The following is a 19255-nucleotide window of genomic DNA, read 5'->3' as shown; positions in this document are numbered from 1 at the left end:
CAGTCCGGAGTAATTCGCCGCCTTTCCAGGAAGTTCCCCGAATGATTCCCGTGACATGTGGCTGCGTGAGACGCCACGTAGGCCGACGAGGGAGCCGAATGCATACTTGAGCGCGAGTCCATTGACGTGGCTCTCACTTCATCTTCACCGCACTCCTCAACCCGGTCTGGTCTCTCGTATTCCAATGCGAGCAGTAGCGTTCTCGACGGCTCTGACGCTCGCCGCTGCCGGCCTAGCCGCGGCGGAGGAGCCGAAGCCCACCTTCAAGGTAGTATACGTCCGCACCCCAGAAGCGCGTGTACACGCTGACGGAAGTCCATGATAGCCCACCGAGATCAAGGCACCCTTCCTTGAGCAGTTCACCGACGATTGGTCCCAGCGCTGGACAGTCTCGGAGGCAACGAAGAAGACTCCCGTTGGTGGCGAAACGTTTAGTTACGTCGGCAAGTGGGAGGTCGAGGAGCCCCTGGAGGTTATCATCGAGGGCGACAAGGGTCTCGTGGCGAAGTCCAAGGCTGCCCACCACGCAATCTCCGCTCCTTTCAAGGCTCCCCTTTCCTTCAAAGACGAACCGCTCGTTGTCCAATACGAGGTCAAGTACCAAAAGGGCGGCAACTGCGGCGGTGGTTACCTCAAGTTGCTCGAGGATGGATTCCAGACTAGCGGCAAGGAGTTCGAGGACAAGACGCCGTGGGTCGTGATGTTTGGCCCTGATTTGACCTGCCCAGGCACGAAGGTACGTATTCCGCATGGGATATATCCATTGCACGAGTGCTGATCGCTATGTATCCATAGGTTCACTTCATCTTCCGGCACAAGAACCCCATCACTGGCGAGTATGAGGAGAAGCATCTGGCCCAGCCTCCTAAGCCTTCGATTGAGAAGACCACCAACCTGTATACTCTCGTTGTCTAGTGAGTACTCTCGCGGGTACTGTTGCGTGCGTGCGCTGAGTTGAGGTACCCCAGCCCTCAGAACAACACCTATGATGTCCTGTTTAACGGCGAGAGCCACAACACTGGAAGCCTGCTCGAAGACTTCAAGCCCTCGGTTAACCCTCCGAAAGAGATCGACGACCCTGAAGATAAGAAACCCGAGGACTGGGTGGATGAGAAGAGGATCGCCGATCCCGAGGCGAGGAAGCCCGAAGATTGGGACGAAGATGCGCCGTATGAGATCCCCGACGAGGACGCTGTCAAGCCTGAGGGCTGGCTGGACGATGAGCCCGAGACTATACCTGATCCGGACTCGGAGAAGCCCGAGGAATGGGACGACGAGGAGGACGGCGACTGGATTCCGCCAATGGTTCGCAACCCGAAGTGCGACGAAGCTCCGGGATGTGGTGAATGGAAGCGGTACGTTCTGTTCCTATTGATGTCCCGGGATCCTGACTAAATACATCGCTGTAGCCCCTACAAGGCTAACCCGGCATACAAGGGCAAGTGGTACGCCCCGATGATTGACAACCCGGCGTACAAGGGTGAATGGGCTCCTCGCAAGATTCCCAACCCCGATTACTTCGAGGATTCGCACCCGGCGCAAAGTCTTAACAAGATCGGCGGAGTCGGTATCGAGCTCTGGACCATGACCGAGGACATCCTTTTCGACAACATCTACGTTGGCCACTCGCCTGAGGAGGCACGCAAACTCGCTGAGGAGACGTTCTTCGTCAAGAAGCCTCTCGAAACTGCCAAGAAGGCTGTTGTCGATGACGAGGAGGAGGAAGAAGTTCCTTCATTCTCGGAAAATCCGACGGCGTTCATCCGCTACAAGGTCATAACCTTCATTGAACAAGCAAAGCTGGACCCTGTTCTCGCCTTCAAGTCTCACCCTGAGACTGGCGCTGCTCTACTCGGCGTGACGCTGACTTTCCTCGGCATGCTTGCGTCTCTCGTTGGCCTCGTTGGAGGCGCTCAGAAGCCAATCACGAAGGTGAGCCGATTGATCTCGATTTTAATACCGTCAGCACGTGCTAATTTAACCACGACCAGTCCTCTAAGAAGACCGATGCGCCAACACCAGATGATGCCAAGAAGACTGAGACTGCGCCTGTCGCACCGGCTGGCGAGGAGAAGAAGAAAGAGTTGAACGTGACGAAGCGCAAGTAGGGCTCGCATGCGGTTGTCTAAAAGTTGTATTGTCTTGCTCTCGCATAATTCTGGTTTTATGTTTTGGGACTCGAATACAATTCTCTTCCATCTCACACCGCTGCGCACGCTTGAGAGAGTAGCGCACTCCTCGCCCCTGTTCGGGAGTAGTAGGACGACGTCAGTAATCGGTATGAGGATTGCCGACATGGCCGTGCTGGAAATCCCGCCACGATCGCGCCCGACCGACTCGCACGTCTCCCTCCTGTGTTCGTCATCCGCAGGCTCGCAGCGGTTTCTCTCTGTTTATTCTACTCAGGGCCGTGCCCTCCTACTGGGTCTCCTCATAATTTGTGCGGCATGCAACGATACGCCCGCCCCTATGCGCACCTGCCTCGGCCAAGGCTATGGGCTCGGGCGCGCTCAAGGCACCACCGAGCATATGCGGCCGTTGCAGAACAGCTCAAGATTCCAGAGCAGCCGAACCCTCCCAAAATCCCCCCGCAAAACGCGTCTACAAAGCGCGTCGACCCCTTCTCCATTCTCGCTCCCGAACTCAACCACCTACGAAAAACTTTGCTGAGCTTGCTAGGCACCTCGCACCCCTCGCTCAACCGAATCGCAGAATACTACTTCTTGCATCCCTCCAAACAAATACGACCTCTCCTTGTTCTCCTCTTCGCCAGGGCGACCAATGGACTCGGCTCGGATTGGGGGTTCGAGCGTTGGAAGATGGAGTGTGAAGGGGCCGGGGGACGGGCGGAAGAGTTGAACGCGCCCTTAACGCGCTCCGATGTGCTGAACGACTGGAATCCGAATATGCCAGACCATACCAGCTCCTTCTCGGAGGTCTTTCCTTTGGTCAATCCTTCTCCTCGACCTCCACTACCTCAACCTCCGGCCTACGTGAAGTCCCTACCTTGCGCCCTCGACCCGTCACAGCTCATCTTGCCAACTCAGAGCCGCCTGTCCCAAATTGTGGAAATGATCCATGTTGCGTCCCTTCTTCACGACGATGTCATCGACAAGTCCCCTCTCCGTCGAGGAGCTCCGTCAGCACCAGAAGCGTTTGGAAACAAAGTCTCTGTCCTAGGTGGAGACTTCCTGCTTGGCCGTGCTTCTGCAGCCCTATCTCGTCTGGGGTCGCACGAGGTCACCGAGCTCATTGCCGGCGTGATCTCAAACTTGGTTGAAGGCGAGATAATCCAAATGAAAAAGACGCGGGAATCAGCTCCAGCGCTGGCGGATGGCGAGCAACCGAGTTCCGTGCTGCAAGCACATTGGAATATGTACATGAAGAAGACCTATCTGAAGACGGCGAGTTTGATGGCAAAAGGTTCACGAGCCGCGGTCGTGCTGGGTGGTTGCAGGGAAGGCGAGATTTGGAAGGAGGTAGCCTACGCGTACGGTCGCAACCTCGGATTAGCGTTCCAGGTCAGTCTATACCTCAACAACGTGCTCTTAGCGCCAGCTTACTTAGAGGCACGCAGCTGGTCGATGATATCATGGACTACGAGGCGAAGGAGTCGACCATGGGCAAGCCGGGTGGGGCCGACCTAAAGCTTGGTTTAGCAACGGGACCAGCCTTGTACGCTTGGGAGGAGCACCCTGAAATGGGCCCTCTGATCGCCCGCAAATTCGAGCATACGGGAGATGTGGAGTTGGTGAGGCTGATATTCGGGCTTCGCGATTGCTGCCGATTGAATATTCTGGTTTCTCAGGCCGCAGAACTCGTTCGCCGTTCCTCTGGCGTTGAACGAACGCGGAGATTGGCGATAGCCCACGCCGAACAAGCAAAGAAAGTACTAGAGCCGCTGCCGGACAGTGAGGCGAAGAGTGCCCTGGAGGCGTTGACAGAGAAAGTAGTACATCGGACCTCATGATAATGGATGATGCTGGGGATCATTGCGCCATCGCACATAGATACTAATATACAGAGTCTTCCGATTTACATTCTCGCATAAACATTCACGATTTTTCTATGTGCTCCGGATGTAACAGCTGCGGTTCATTCAACCTTCAGCTTCAACGGTGACGTGTCATCCCCAGCCATTAACGAACACTGATTAGTCCGGCGCATCTCGTGCGTATGGATAGCAGAATATTGCATATCCTGTGGTTTTTATGAGGAATCTATCTTTGTTGGTGTGTGGCAAGCACTGTGCATCTTCAACAGGTGGTTTACGGCCCTGCAGGCCTCGGAATGTAGGGTGGCGGTGCATGCATGGGCGGCCCTCACATGCATCGTCTGTATACTTTTGACCGCGACCTGTACAACTTATCATGGCGACCGCTGGGGAATCTTCATGCTACACGGTCGTCTTCGATGACTCCAATGAAGTACCCACCGTGCAAGAATTGCGCTCGGCTTTACAAAAGGGCTCGGACGAAGTCAAGTTTGACACGTTGCGCAAGATCATAGTCTCGACTATCAATGGAAATCCTCAGGTATGTACGCCAGACGCCTTGAGCGAATGCTGCAAAGCCAAACCGGAGCTCATATACTCTGATATAGCCTCAGATGCTCATGCCGGTCATTCAATATGTCATGCCGTCCAAAGACAAGAGACTCAAGAAGTTGCTACACTTCTATTGGGAAGTTTGCCCTAAATACGACGACAATGGCAAACTCAAGCAGGAGATGATCCTAGTGGTGTATGTTACCGTCCCTTTCAGCGGCGATAGCAGTCTGATGACGTACCCCCAGCAACGCCATTCGTAACGACCTGGTGAGCTCACGCGCACGGCGTCGCTCCTTTTCTCTGATTAGCTTCTAGCAACATCCCAACGAATACATCCGGGGCGCAACGCTGCGTTTCCTGACGAAGCTTTCCAAGGACGTCGAGCTCCTCGAACCACTCATTCCCGTCTGCCGATCATGCCTCGAACACCGCCACTCGTACGTGCGGAAGAACGCAGTATTCGCCATCTATACCATCTATCGCCAGTTTGAACACCTTATACCGGATGCTCCAGAGCTCATGCAGACGTTCCTGGCTGCCGAATCTGACGCAACATGCAAGCGGAACGCGTTCGTGTTCCTCGCAAATTGCGCTATGCCGAAGGCGGTGGAATATGTCCTGCAGGTGTATGATCAGATATCCAACATGGACGAACTGCTACAAATGAGCATCATCGAGGTCATTCGCCAGGACTGCAAGACGGACTCAACTCACCGGGCGCGCTATATCCGATGCATACTGGAGCTTCTCACCGCGCCTTCTAATGCTGTCAAGTATGAAGCAGCTACGACTCTTACGACTCTCACACAGAACGCGGCGGCGGTCAAAGGTTCGTTGCATCACTGGCGATGCGAGAACTAATTGACAGCGACTCCCGCAGCTGCTGCATCCTGCTATATCAGCTTGGCATGTAAAGAGTCTGACAACAACGTCAAGCTTATTGTATTAGATAGGCTGGAAGTTCTGCGGTCCAAACATGGTCACGTCTTGGACAGCTTGATTCTAGACGTACTGCAGGTCCTGTCAAGGTTAGTGATTATCATCAATCGGTGTGGCATCCACATTGATTTGTGGGTCAAGCCCTGACATGGAGGTTCGCCGGAAGGCGCTGGCAATTGTTCTCAGCATGACGTCCAGCAGAAATGTCGAAGAGGTCGTTCTGTTCTTGAAAAAACAACTTCAAAAAACTCAGGACGCGGACTTTGATAAGGTTATTTTCCACATGGGTCTCGCCGCGTAACCGCTCTGATACTAGATTGGGCAGTCGTCGGACTACAGGCAGCTTCTCATCCAATCGATACACGTTTGCGCCATCAAGTTCTCCGAAGTAGCAGGAAGTGTGGTCTACGCGCTAATGGATTTCCTTGGAGACTCGAATAACCCATCGGCGCTGGATGTGGTAGCATTCGTGCGAGAGGTCGTCGAGAAGTTCCCTCACCTTCGGGAAACGATCTGCTCGCGCCTCGTGGAAACACTCCCGGAGATTAAATCGTCCAAGGTATTCCGGGGTGTGCTCTGGATATTGGGAGAATATATAGAGGATCTCGCAGGTGTAGAAGAGGTGTTCAAGGCCACGAGGAAGATTATTGGTGAAATACCCATTCTTGCCGGCGAACAAAAAGCGGAAGACGAGGTCAACGGCGTTGAAGGCCCTGAGCAAGGCGACAGTAAGGAAAAGGAGGGCGGACGGCCGAAAGTCTTGGCGGACGGCACCTATGCAACGGAGACCGCATTCTCAATTCCGAAGTCGAGCGGAAAATCTGCGTTCAAGCCACCGCTCAGAAGTACAGTTCGCTATACTCCTGATATTCTGCATACTCATCAAGCTTCTCCAGCGCTTATCCTCGGCGGAGATTTTTTTACCGCGTCCATCCTTGCTAGTGCCTTGACCAAGCTTGTGTTACGCTTTGCCGCTGCCTCAGATGATAGGAAGACGTCGAACAGTCTGCGTGCAGAGGTGATACTTCCCTCTCACTGACTCTAGCCTACTCTGTTACTTACCATCACGCTGCGCAGGCAATGCTTATCATGGCCTCGATCATACGAGTTGGCCAGTCGAAGTACGTCGCCCACCCGATTGACGAAGATTCGCAAGAACGCATCCTCGACTGCCTGAAAACATTGAGCGAGCTGCAAGATCAGCCTGCTGCACAGAAGGCCTTCCTTCAGGATACCAAATCGGCTTACACGAAGATGTTGACAGCGCAAGAGGTAAAAGACATAGCACGTCATGCAATGGATTTTGTGACTGAATGCATAAAACAGAAGAAAGCCGCAGAAAAGAAAGAGGCTGAGAGCTCCAAGGCAGCAATTATTCAGGTCGATGACCTACTGTCCTTTCGACAATTCTCAAAGAAAGCTGCAGATGATGTCATTGACGTGCGTGCCTCCTACCACATCTGTTACCATCATATTTTAACGGTCGGATACAGTATGAAGAGGACCTGGGACGCGCGACAGGTGCCACAGAAATTCGCGAGGACTTCATCTCGAATCTCAGTCGCATCACGCAACTAACAGGTACGTCATGTTATCATCTCCTGGAAAGTCTCCTCATGTAACATTAGGCTTCTCCGATCCTATATACGCCGAGGCATATGTCAAAGTGCAAGGCTTCGACATTGTGCTTGGTATCTTGTTTCCCTTTCCTTTCCTAGTCCCTTTTGACCTCTTCTCGTTCTGCAGATGTGTTACTTGTTAACCAGACAGCGAATACCTTGCAAAATCTATGCCTAGACTTCGCAACCCTGGGCGATCTCAAACTTGTCGAGCGACCCACAGTGTACACCATTGCCCCGCATAGCTTCCAGAGTATCAAAGCGACCATCAAGGCATGCACCTTTTTTCTACGCTCGAATTTCCGTTCATGATTGTATATAGGTCTCTTCCACTGAGACAGGCGTCATTTTCGGTAGCATATTATGGGAGGGCTCTAACATGTCAGAATCATGCGTCATCCTCAACGACATACACATCGACATCATGGACTACATTAAGCCCGCATACTGCACCGAAGCACAGGTTTGCTCGGATGTTTTCCCCTCTACATGCGTTCGCTGAGATGTCTACAGTTCCGCAGCATGTGGACCGAGTTCGAGTGGGAGAACAGAGTAAACGTTACTACCACCATATCGTAAGATGCAACGCCTCGATCACGGGATAATGTAGATTGATTACTGCGACAGTGAACCTCGGGACTACCTCGCACATGTCATGAAATCGACGAATATGTCATGTCTGACCCCAGAAGGGGCGCTCTCGGGTGACTGCGACTTCTTGTCCGCCAACATGTACGCACGGAGTTTGTTCGGTTAGTGACATTAGTTTATGTCTACTCCTGATGATCAAGGCTCACATCGAACTAGGGGAAGATGCTCTCGCGAACCTGAGTGTGGAGCGAACGGAGATTGGACTGACGGGACACGTGCGGATCCGCAGCAAAACACAAGGGATCGCCCTCTCTCTAGGGGACCGGATCACGATGTGTAAGTACGAATTCATCACATGGCAGCTCAGCATGTAACTGATGTACATCGAGCAGCGCAGAAGGATAATAGGCCGCCTGTATAATTTTAAGCTAGGAATAATCCGTGATCATTTCGATGACGTTGAGTAGGTCTATCGTGCATTCTGAATGGAGGAATATCCGTGCTTGTGAATGTCCGAGCTGTCCGAGCTGTCCGTTTGCCAGGGAGAACTGGGCGGCAGGTCCGTGTCGAGAACTCGCTGTAGAATATAGCCGTTGCATATCGCCTGGAATACAATCAGTAACTGGGGACTACCGGTCATGCTGGACGCACGATTCTGTCAGGACCGAGCAAAGCCCCATAATTCTGCATCCTTTCTTGGGCAGTGAGTCTCAGGAATGACTGGAGACTTGTCTGTGATAATATTATATTGGCTGCAAGTGCGTTCATTCCCTGTACTGATGCTAGTTCTGTTTCTCCCTGTCGGAAAGGTGTTAAGAGAGTGTAGTGACGTGCAACAGTGAAGAGCACGAATCCCTACTTCTCTTTCGTCGTCTCCTAACCAGTCCCTGTCGCCCCATATGACCCCAGTAGCGTCAGCCGCTTCTGCAAGATCACCGAATGCGCGAGCTAACTTCGCGGCCTCCTTCGCGTTTTGCGCAAATGAGAAATGAACGTTTGTCTCCGGTCGCTTTTCGTTACAAGCAGACGCGATAGCAAGATCTCTCCGCAGCTTCTTGATGGCTCGTACGACAGGGGCCGAGAACACGCGCGGTTGCAGAGCCCCAGAGTTGTCGTCTCGAGCTTTGTACAGGCAAGATGGAGGGAAAGCTTCGAACACGACAAGTACATGCGAGTATCGCCAAGAGATGCTAGTCAGCATGTCGAGCAGATTTCGATGGTCAGATGGTAAAGCCGGCAAGGAGACGTAAACTACGGCGGTATGGTGGTCCAAGATGAGATCGACGCCACCTAAGTCTCTGCGCTCTATGAGTGCGACCGCGTAGTGAGACTGCAGGAAACGGGCGACAAGAGTTTTCTGCACAAGCCCCATGGATGCGAGGTAGCGATGCATGTTAGTAGTCGGCGTCCAGTCATCTGCTAGCTGCAGGGTATTATTGTCAAGAACTTCTTCAGGTACGCCTAGGACAGGACATGGGGCTTCAACCGCGGATGGTGTGGTTGCGGATGCACTCGGGCTGGGAGAGGACACTTCTTGAACGCCATCCTCCACGGCAACGGCACGGAGTTGCATGAACCCGCACAGCGTTTGTTGTAACTCGTACTTTTCAGGCGCTACGCCCGAAGTAGATTCTACCGTGGCATGACGAAGACCAGGAGTGGGGGTGGAGCTGCAATTTGCAAATGTTTGTCGCAGAGAGCTGTACGAATCACGGCTTGGAAACTCGTGCGGGGGAGAATCTGAGTGCTCCGGGCTATCCTGTATGATAATCATCCCGCCCTGGGTTTGAATGATATCAGGTAGGTGCCTTGTTTCGATACACGAAGCATCGAGGCAGAACCATGACTTGTCCTCTGGCAAATATAGGGGTGTATCACACTGAATGTCCTCAAGTGGAGGGTTGGCAGCGTCGTCCTGAGTTCGTTGACCAGCGAAGTCGACATTTTCCTGGAGCAGATCGTGAGGTGGCATGCATTCGACTGGCATTAGGTTGCCATCGAGAGCTTCATCGTCGACTTCCTCGCCCTCACTTGATGACACGTCGGCCATACTACGTCGGCTATTCTCGGTTAACCATGTCCGATCGGCTCTGGTGGCCGCTGTCTCAGTTATATCACTGAGGCCTGGAAGAGCGCTGCTCTCCACATTGTCCCAGGAAAAGCATCGCGACCTCTGCTCCGTGGGCGCTTCAGCGTTGACAGCTGTAATGTGGCACAGCAGAGTTTCCAGTTCAGCATATGGTTGTCGCTGATCCGAGTCGTACCGGGTACTCGAGAGTGAAAGCGTTTCCTCCGTAGTTAGAGTATTTGCTTGTGAAACCTCTTCGTTGGTAGGGATACATCGGCCATACGTGAATGGTCTGCTCATCGCGTCAACATGCCAATCAAGGACACGGCACCTTGATATGATACCTCCAGCTTAATTCGACATTCAGTGCAGGGATCCCTTTGGCTTTCTTCAAGAACCGAATATTTGAATTGAGCCTCGTCAGAGCAGCATCACGATCCTGTCCCCGTTCAAAGGTCGCATCGTCAGCGAGGGGAATATCGGTAGGCTTGTGGGCCAGAAACTCGGTTAGAGAGGAGGGATACTGTGCCTGATCATCGCGGATAGTGCTGTTGTGATTGGGGCCGGCGATAAGGGGAACTGCACAGGTTAATGAGTCAGTTACCAGCACCTCTTGGATGAGACCATGGTCTGTTACCCTCCATGAATAAATCGTCATGCTGTTCAACTTCGTCCTTCATATTCAGCTCTGATGCATCAGGCTTGCGGATATCCGAGTATAAGGAAACGAGGGTGTCATCGAAGGTAAGAAATTCCGAGGGCGAGTTCTCTGGTGCACCGAGCTTATTCGACGGGGGCCAGGCATACGTAGAAGAAGACCTCGGGGAGGAGATTCGAGATTGAGGAGATGTGCTCAGCCTTGAGAGAAAGCTAGGGATGTTGTCTGCACAAAGCTCCAGTAGACTACATTATATGAGGTCCAGTTACGTGGGCGTGGAACGAGGAGCCACATCGCTCACCTATGCCGTTGATGAACCATCTTCAAGCAACTGCCAATTTCTCTGGAACGAGGAACGAGTATGGTATCTTGAAGCACGAGGTAAATTGAAATGAACGTCACACAAGAGGGCGGCGTACCAAATCCTGCATCCGCCAATAGTGGGCCGGTTGCTAGCCTCTCTGGGGAGGATGAGATCAAGAAGTCGTTCAAGGTTGCATCGTCCTCGAACGACAGCGTATCAAGACTGGATGGAGATGATAAAGGCGCAAATGCATCTGCACGGCCTATTAGATCAACGATTTACAGAGAGGAATCGCGTACGCGAGCCATCCGCGACGCGCAGCTGCTCTTCCGCAACAAGCTCTTGGAATTCGCAGTCGGATTCTATACTAGCACTCGGAAGCAGTAGCAGATCCTTGACCGCGTCGTAATTGAAAGAGTCGTTTCGGTTTTGTCGTGTGCCGGAGTAATAAGCATTCTGAAGCCGTGAGAATACGGGTGGAGTCATGTGTTTGGTTGTAAGGAAATCCGCGTCCGCGAGTTCGTAGGAGTTATGCAACACCAGAAGTGACGATTGCTCTTCTCTCCGAGGAGCAGGAGTGAGTGCCGGGATGGTCTGCATATACTGCACGATATGGCGATGCAAAATCTGATCAATGGTGGGCCGTAGGTTCCTGTGCAGATCAAAAATGAACACATATATGCACAATCGCCCGCGTATATGCGCCAGGACTATGCAGTTATGCAGCTGATGTGTGGATTACGATGCGCACAAGCAGGTCTCCAGGTCGATCACCACCTCCTTTGGCTCACTGTCCTGAGGCTGAAGTCGCAGAATTCCAGTCATCTTCACCATTTCAATATGATCTTCGGGCATTCTATTGACTTTCTTTTTTATGCCAAGCTTCAGGCTGTTCTTGGTGGATTCCCGAGTGAGGACTGGATGATCCGGCATATAGTACGAATGCATATCGTCGACTGTGCGAAGCGAGTCAGGCCACCGGAAACCACGACAAGACATTGGAACCTGCGTTCTTCATCTTGCAGTAAGTGCACCATGCTTCTAAGAGACCTCTTCACCGCAGAAAATGTGCTCCTGATTAGTGCAACACCCTCGCGGTGTGCTGACCATCCTTCGTCATACGCGTCCAGGTTGTGAAGGTGCAAAACCTTATACAACACGTCGAACGGCTCGGCCAGTCGGTATATCGAGCATTTCTCCACAAGGGGCACAGTCGATATGCATTGCGAGAGGACCTAACTAGAACGTCTTGGGCTTGCATCATACTGAAAGAGGATAATCCTACCCGGGTCACTTCTCCGGAGGACCACGACCGATAATCAACAGTGATATGGGAGTGTACATAATCCAGCAGGCAATCCCGGATGTGTGCACGGAAATCGATCTCGTCAACAGGCGGCATCTTGCGAGTTTAGCCTGGGTACCACCGGTGCAAATAAGCAGCGATTGATTATGTGTCGAGGCACAACAGCGATATACATTGGCACAGCCACAACTCCACAAAACTCCATCATGTATTGTACAAGGTACTTATGTACTTAAGTATATCAGAATTGCGAATCCAAGACTCAGGGTTCGAAGATGGTTGCATTTGGATTGGTACTGACGATCAAGAAGTTTCCTGCTAGGGGATTTCTAGACCAAGCTTCTCCGCAAAAGCAGTGATATTGAAAAGCGTGACGTCGGACGTTAGATTGGCAGCTGCAAGGCTTTGAGGGAAGTTTGGTGGTTGCTTGAAGAGTAAGAATGTATTGATATGTGGGTCGGACGTGTTCGGAGGCGAAGGCTGGCGGTACTCCGAAAGTGCTGGGGTAATATTGACCCTGGCAATATTCGATGTTCAACAAACCAGCGCCAATTATAGCTGGGTTCAAGCGCCTACAGTGGTGTTCCTGCTTTCGAAGGTTGACCGGCCAATATGAAGCCTCCGCCGACGAAATGTCGAATCTGGGCATTGGTTGGCTCTTGTGGCGTCGGTGCATCGGGATCAACCTTGACGAAGGACCTTCAATGGCATTCGCATGGTCGCCTGTTGTGACCTTACCATCGCAATAACGAACGTCTCGTGTGGCTCTATAGACGTAGCTCCCTCTATCGATCAAGTGGGTCTAGTTGGAGTCTCTAAGCCGCCCATCAGTAATCAATGTCGACGATTTGTCTTATACACGAACCCGGCATAGTGAAATTAGTACCAAGTACTGCTCGTTTCACGGTTCCTTTGATGGTGTAATCAACGCCCAAAGATACGACAGGATCGAAGATGGGTATGACGGCCGGCGTCAGGTTCGCTGCCCTGAATGCTGCTTCCGCTTCCGCAGGTCCAGGACCTCCGGAGACACGAAGGAATATCGAACCCAGCACATTGACGATACAAATCGCCAACACAAGTATGGTGCACCGAGTGCACAAATCGAAGTGGACGGATGACTCACGATGTCCAGCGCAAGGGAAAGAGTCTCATAGAAAGCCCAGAGAATCATGTATGATGTTCGTCTCCTAAGCTGGGAGCAACGGCCAAGAGTGAGTTAGTCTTCGGAATGTGGCGGTCCGGATGGTCATGCGTAGTGAAGGAATCTGCAACAAGATTGCATGTGGCCGAATGCAGGTGCCCCGGTGATTTCGAATTGACTTCAATCACATGATCGTACGACGTACCACTTCCAATCGAGACGCTTGTGCAGTCAGTGCTCAACTTCGATTGCTTAAAGCTTGACCTCGCTGGATTTCGTGCAACGAGAACAATAATGGCTTTTCAGACTCTTCCGGAAGACCAGCTCATAGAGTTGCTGTTAACGTTGAAGGTTACCTTGTCCATGCGAGCACACATGAAATTCTCAAACTCTCGGATTGGGTGACAGAAAACGACGCCAGATCAGGCTAGGAACATCTTGAATGCGCAACCCCAAATTGCATATGCGCTTATATCCATTATGGTCAGGCTAAATGCGGTGGATATCAACGTGTTCACTGTGCGCTTCCTCGTTCGTTCCATGCGCTCGAATCGTTTACAAGATGTTCTCCCTTTACAGAAAACGCTTGGCGCTTACAGTGCAACTCAGACCCAACTACCCACATCGACGCCTGTTACTCAGCCGACCATGTTACCGCATGTGGCCACCCAAGCCCGCAAATCCACTCCTCAGAACGCACCGCCTTTCCCACAGAACATCCCACCATATGGGCCACCAACACATTACCCGCCTGAAGCCGGCCCATCTACTTATCACCAGTATAATGTCGTGACTCAGCCAAAACCGGAATTCAATTTGGGTGCATATGCGGCAGGCTCGTCGAGATATAGTCAACCGCCACCAGCCCTCCCTGAAGCGCTGGTGAATTTGCCCGATGATCAGAAGGTTCACGAATTCCTCATTGAAACGTTGACCTTGCCTGAAAGAGGCCATTCGTTCTAGGCTATGCTGATGCGACTAGTCCAAATGCCTCTGGATGAAGTTCATCGACTGCCTCCTGCCGAGCGCGCAAACGTTCTGCAATTGGTAAGCATGCCTCGTCCATGTGGGTGACAACGCTGACGCCGTATGACATTGCAAGCGAGCCAGTCTTGGACTTCCCATTGAATAGCCTGGCAAGACCATGTTTGCACCCTACCGTCCACGATTTGTGTACTTGAGGATTTTTCTTCTTCGTTGCTGATCCAAGCGATTACCGACCCAGGCTCTCCAAGCGTGTGAGGATTGTCATATAGAGACACCAATATGACGTATGTGTTCAGCGAAATATATCTCGTGTCTAAATATGCATGGCGAGATCACCAGGTTGGTATTTGTTTACATAGTTCCTCCCATGGCCACCGGCATACGCTTCGTTCGTGCTATCATGGGGCTCGTGTTGGTACGGGCACCGTCTTTCTCACTCCAACCACTTCGCGTGAAATATCGGACGGCAACCTTCTTTGGCCCGCTGTGCATTCACTTGGTTGCACTGAACGAATATAGCTCTCCATGACCGGAATCCCAGCTTATCGACAGATTCTGTCGCCTTGTGTGACACTGTCGCTTATATTAGTCTGACTCTTACGTTGCCCCACTGAAGCGACCCACGAACTTCCTCGCCTCCGCCATCGTTACCACACGCAGGGCCGCCATGTGCGATGTCCGGGGTTGCATGGATGACGGAGGCAGTAAGCAAACTTTCTGAGAAGTTGCTGACGAAGCGGGGAACTCGCCATCACACCCGTCGCACCATGCATCGGGTGGACGGCGGCTAAGGCTTATAATCATGGACAGAATGTTTGAGAGCATTCAGGCTCCACGTCCTCGGTCCACTCAGTTGTCTCAACGTCGTTTCCGTCGGCGATGCTGCTTCCGATCTTATGCATCACCATGGCCTTGAGTGCCACTGCGTTCACGCTGCCTTTTTCAGCACCCAGCCCCAGCACAGCAGTGCAAGCCTTCAAGGTAGCCAAGATCACTCCGAACGTTATACCGGTGTTTCAACCTACGGTTGGTTTGGGCGTGACTTTCTTTTTCAACCACACGGTCAAAGAAGCCAACGAAGGAACCAACTTTACTATGCCTCGTAATTCATTTTCATGATCCCTGTTATACACCTTGCTTAGTATACATTTGCAGAGACTGTGAACCGCCCCATCTTTTCCGTTGCAGGAACTAAGGGGATCTCGGCGGATCAAGAGTTTGTCGTCACTATGGTAAGCAATATTCCAGCGGGGTGAATTGTGCATGTCATTGAACTACGTTGCAATCAGGTGGACCCGGATGCCCCGACGCCCCAACAGCCCAATATATCGCAGATTCGCCATTTCGTTGGAGGAGGATTCCGCTTGGCCGGTGTACCGACGTCCTTCGGCACTCCACTGTGAGTCGACAATCCAGTCGATAGCAGCACAATCCGACGCTTTACAGGTTCAATACCACCCCAGCTATTTCGGATTTCGTGCAGCCGTCCCCACCCACAAACTCCGATTCGCATCGGTATATCCTACTGCTATGGCATCAACCTGCCGATTTCCCGACGAGTATCGATCCGAGCATTGAAGACTTTAACGTGACTGCGTTCGCGGAACAAGTCGGACTAGGAGAACCCATAGCGGGCAATTTCTTCACGGTGTCGACGCAACCTGATGCCGTCATTACCGATCCGTGAATACGACGTACCATAAGGAACGTTTGATCGTTGTCGTCGGTCATTGGAGCGTATGAAATGTCATACATGGGTACTGTGACCAATATGATCTCCTTTACCCTCATCATATCGCGTTCGACGGCTTCTCTGAACCAGCTTTACGCTCTTCTGCTTCTAGTTCCTCGGCGATCTTGAGGTCCTAAATCAAATAAGCGAACGATCAGCGAAAAAGGTTGACAGGACCGTAATCATGGTAACATACCAGGCAAGGAGCGAAGCGACTCCTTCGACGAATGCGAGCGCCGTATTTATAGAACAGAAATGGACCCGGTGTGAGCATGAGTGCGACCAGTCCTAAGAGTGTGCCTGCCCATCCAACCCCAAGCTGAGAGAATGATGGACCGTGACAGCTTTAATTAGGGTGCACCACGTGCGACGAAGAGCAGCAAACACGCACCTTGGTGAACATCTGTGCGTTTGCACGTATGTTAGATGATATCGCCTTTGGAGCGTAACGGATTCACCTGTGTTGTGAATAATGGGAAGGCAGCGGCTACCCCACTTCGGACAGTCGTTGTCGCGGAGAGGGCAGACGCACTGTAAACCCTATCAACGCAACATTTGATCAGAGGCGGTTCTGACCGTGAACGTATCATTGACGCACAAGTATGTATCTATGTTGCAAAGTAAATGAGCTGTCAGATCCCATCACTTGTCATATATTCCAGCATGAAAATGCACCGATAGTGTATGTCTATTAGACACCGACATCAGCTCGGCTCTGTATGCACAGATTGTTCACTTACAATGAGAGAGATGAACGACAAGATGATACTACTACCTGTTAATACGACGGCCAGGTCGGGCACATACCACGGCACGGATGAGAAATTTCCGCTCCATCCAAGCCAGAAGCAAGAAATAGCCAAGCAGGGCCCCGCAATCATTGCACCACGAAGGCGCTGCTCAGGAGGGGGGGATCCACGCCACTTTTCGGCCAGTTTCCCTATATGTCGCATAGATAGGAGGGACATGAAAGCGCCGATCATTATGCCAATACCCAAACCGACGAACATGAGTCCGTTTTCTCGTAGACTCAAATGCCGCTTGTCAACGAAGACGATAGGAAACGCGTCTAGAAGCCCGTAGATGATACCACTGCGTTGAAAGTATGTAAGCTTGGCCTGTGTTGGGATCTCAGACATGACGCACTATAGAAATGCCATGTAAGCCGTGATCAATTGCATTATGGGATCTTCAAACAGAATGATGAATGGCCGAAGAATTGTCCGACGTAATATGCCCTTGAGAGTGTTGTCCTCTCGTTCATGATCTGCATATAAATTCCGATTGTTAAGAGGATCTTCCTGCCGTAGCTTCTGGGCCTGATGACAGGATAAACTAACCGGTCGAGAGGCTTAGGAAATGAGCTAACTTTACGTTTCAATAGAATCGGGTGGTACGTTTCCGGGATGGCGAAGTATGCTAGTATGGAAGCGGCTCCGCCAAATATCACTATCGTCCAAAATATACTGTTAAGGGGACCATGTGAGCATTGACCGCACGCGTTCAATATGCACTAGTGCCCACTCACAATCTCCATCCCAGAGAGCTCTCTGCGATGCTGATACTATACATCAGCCAACTCTGCTGCTAATTCAGATAGACACCATACGTACAAGCTACCGATAATGCCACCGAGCACCGGACCTTGGAATATAGTACCAATGACGGCAACGGCGGATTGACCTCGAGCCTTTGCCGTCCATATATCGGACATCATGCCAGGCACGTTAGTTGTTGCGGCGACACCGAAGAATCCAGCGAAGAAACGGGTGATGAGCAGAGTCGCCATGTTAGGAGCGAGGGCTTGTCCAATAGTGAAGAGGACGTAGCCGGTATTGGTGATTATGAAGATGGGGCGTCGACCAAACATTTCGCTACCAGGACCCCATAAAAGGGGTCCTAGGTTTTGTGCCGGTCAACTACTACTCGCTGGGTGGTTCCAAAGCACGACAGAGCTCTCACCGATACAATAACCAAATAGAAAGATTGATGTCACCAGTTGAGAGACTTCTGCAGAGGTGTGGAAATCGGCTGCTATGAAGCGAACTGCGGGAGCTGGCGCTGCAGATGCAAATGTACTGTTAGGAAGAAGACAGTCAATCCGCTATATAAAATTATCAGTTGGATGGATGGGGCTCACGAATTCAAGCTCATGGTGATTGCCAGGTATGTCAAGCACCACCGATAACGCGTTGACCTACAAATAGGGTTTCATTTTTTTATTAAAAAAAGCTTCCTGGATTAGGGAAGGAACTCACCAGTTTTGTGGGTTATCTGATTCTCCTTCGGTCCAGACGACCTTGTTTGGATCAACGTCTTCTTCACCCTTTGCAGACCGAACTTTCGAAGTGATGACCGGCGGCGCGCGAGGGCCATGCTCCGCGAGTTCATCCATACGAGTCACATCCTCGATTTCATCATGTGCCGCAGGGGCCGGCTCTAGAGACGCTCTTGTCGGGGTAGTTCCGCCACCGTCAGAATTTTTGACAAGACTCTGGTTGAACGTGGTCCACATAGACATATGAAGAAAGCGTGTTCGAGGAAGCAACAAAGCCGATACTTTGTATGGGCTGCATATAAGTACTTACAACGCTCGTGGCTGCTGTTCCGAGACGGAGCGGTCAGCAGCGTAGTTCATTACCCTAAGCGGAAAGGCACCTGCCTGCTATGGTATCATCGCACCAGGGTGCGCATCCGACTCGGATTCCCACCGTACTTCAGAGGAGGTTCTTTCCAGTAGTAACTATCCTTCATGCCGAGTCGGTAGACGAAGCAAGCATGGTGCTTAGCACACCATTGCTTCCAATAAACAGGTCGGCAGTGGACAACGAATGCAAGTTTCGATCTCAAACAGGATATTGAGTGATGCGGGCTTTCCGTCAAGATTTCTCACAGACAAGCGTACATCTCTAGCCGCATAGTGGCATGGACATGTCCCCCAGGTACGGTGAGAACAAGCAATCAGGTCTCAGAAGAGGTACCCGTCAACACCGATATTTCTGGAGAGGAGGCCAAGCACAGCCACTTTCCGTCATCGGTCCTCCGTCTGACTCTGCAAGAGGCCAACGGCTTATGTGGGTGTCGGCTTGCATCTCTGTCCAGCTTGTCCGTTCCGGTTCGGAGTTGCACTGTACACGACTCACTACTAGTTTCCTGCGATCGGTGTTACTCCTCGTTCTGAAGCCCACGGGAAGAGCGGGATGTGGGAGCGTACGCTTCAAGATCTCATCCGCGGCTTACGCGCTAATAAGAAGGATGAGGCCAAGTTCATCGCGCAGGCTATGGACGAGATCAGGAAGGAGGTGAAAAGCAAGGACATGGAGCTCAAGGCGGGCGCGATCTTGAAGCTTACATATGT

The 19255-nt window shown here is 51.8% G+C and overlaps 7 protein-coding genes across 7 annotated transcripts; 4 read left to right on the top strand and 3 right to left on the bottom strand.

Moving 5' to 3' along the window:
• Positions 1-184: 184 nt before the first annotated feature.
• Positions 185-2108, top strand: PUNSTDRAFT_58629 (calnexin; the record flags this gene model as incomplete). The annotated part of the gene is made up of 6 exons (XM_007379210.1): positions 185-268; positions 326-736; positions 796-914; positions 969-1355; positions 1410-1932; positions 2001-2108. 6 exons carry the CDS (start codon positions 185-187, stop codon positions 2106-2108), a joined length of 1632 nt encoding a protein of 543 aa, XP_007379272.1.
• A 477-nt stretch (positions 2109-2585) lies between these two features.
• PUNSTDRAFT_25993 (uncharacterized protein) lies at positions 2586-3964 on the top strand (the record flags this gene model as incomplete). Its single annotated transcript, XM_007379615.1, has 3 exons — positions 2586-3521; positions 3578-3751; positions 3809-3964. Coding segments are annotated over 3 exons (1266 nt in total), but the record flags the coding sequence as incomplete, so codon positions are not given.
• Positions 3965-4343: 379 nt separating this feature from the next.
• On the top strand, positions 4344-8317 carry PUNSTDRAFT_49174 (coatomer beta subunit). The gene is made up of 18 exons (XM_007379209.1): positions 4344-4535; positions 4603-4742; positions 4795-4816; positions 4865-5378; positions 5430-5577; positions 5630-5759; positions 5814-6333; positions 6385-6506; positions 6566-6760; positions 6815-6928; positions 6982-7069; positions 7117-7179; positions 7235-7380; positions 7430-7570; positions 7621-7682; positions 7735-7859; positions 7915-8034; positions 8091-8317. The coding sequence occupies exons 1-18, from the start codon at positions 4371-4373 to the stop codon at positions 8117-8119; spliced, it is 2844 nt and encodes a 947-aa protein (XP_007379271.1). The 5' UTR covers positions 4344-4370; the 3' UTR covers positions 8120-8317.
• A 552-nt stretch (positions 8318-8869) lies between these two features.
• On the bottom strand, positions 8870-9091 carry PUNSTDRAFT_58072 (uncharacterized protein; the record flags this gene model as incomplete). The annotated part of the gene is made up of 1 exon (XM_007379208.1): positions 8870-9091. A coding segment is annotated over one exon (222 nt), but the record flags the coding sequence as incomplete, so codon positions are not given.
• Positions 9092-12308: 3217 nt separating this feature from the next.
• Positions 12309-13278, bottom strand: PUNSTDRAFT_49173 (uncharacterized protein). Its single transcript, XM_007379207.1, has 4 exons — positions 12900-13278; positions 12773-12849; positions 12611-12720; positions 12309-12551 (listed from the first exon to the last, which is right to left on the bottom strand). Exons 2-4 carry the CDS (start codon positions 12773-12775, stop codon positions 12353-12355), a joined length of 312 nt encoding a protein of 103 aa, XP_007379269.1. The 5' UTR covers positions 12776-12849; positions 12900-13278; the 3' UTR covers positions 12309-12352.
• A 2176-nt stretch (positions 13279-15454) lies between these two features.
• On the top strand, positions 15455-15852 carry PUNSTDRAFT_56245 (PEBP-like protein; the record flags this gene model as incomplete). The annotated part of the gene is made up of 2 exons (XM_007379206.1): positions 15455-15546; positions 15612-15852. Coding segments are annotated over 2 exons (333 nt in total), but the record flags the coding sequence as incomplete, so codon positions are not given.
• Positions 15853-15955: 103 nt separating this feature from the next.
• PUNSTDRAFT_58314 (MFS general substrate transporter) lies at positions 15956-18292 on the bottom strand (the record flags this gene model as incomplete). The annotated part of the gene is made up of 12 exons (XM_007379205.1): positions 15956-16030; positions 16094-16241; positions 16348-16437; positions 16496-16505; positions 16634-16989; positions 17044-17216; positions 17267-17363; positions 17426-17455; positions 17511-17796; positions 17860-17975; positions 18038-18094; positions 18156-18292. 12 exons carry the CDS (start codon positions 18290-18292, stop codon positions 15956-15958), a joined length of 1575 nt encoding a protein of 524 aa, XP_007379267.1.
• Between the last annotated feature and the right edge of the window lie 963 nt (positions 18293-19255).

This window comes from Punctularia strigosozonata (genome assembly GCF_000264995.1).
Source record: "Punctularia strigosozonata HHB-11173 SS5 unplaced genomic scaffold PUNSTscaffold_1, whole genome shotgun sequence".
Taxonomy (NCBI): Eukaryota; Fungi; Basidiomycota; class Agaricomycetes; order Corticiales; family Punctulariaceae; genus Punctularia; species Punctularia strigosozonata.
Note: the sequence above shows the minus strand (reverse complement) of the source record. Positions and strands in the feature narration are given on the sequence as shown.

Excerpts from the sequence above, each read along its gene's own strand:
- PUNSTDRAFT_49174 (XM_007379209.1), top strand. The coding sequence starts at position 4,371 with ATGGCGACCGCTGGGGAATCTTCATGCTACACGGTCGTCTTCGATGAC. Across the intron at positions 4,743-4,794 it reads CAGGAGATGATCCTAGTGGT|CAACGCCATTCGTAACGACC; the intron begins GTATGTTACCGT and ends ACGTACCCCCAG. Across the intron at positions 6,929-6,981 it reads CTGCAGATGATGTCATTGAC|TATGAAGAGGACCTGGGACG; the intron begins GTGCGTGCCTCC and ends GGTCGGATACAG.
- PUNSTDRAFT_49173 (XM_007379207.1), bottom strand. Across the intron at positions 12,552-12,610 it reads TCGAAAGCAGGAACACCACT|GGTCAATATTACCCCAGCAC; the intron begins GTAGGCGCTTGA and ends GAATATTGCCAG.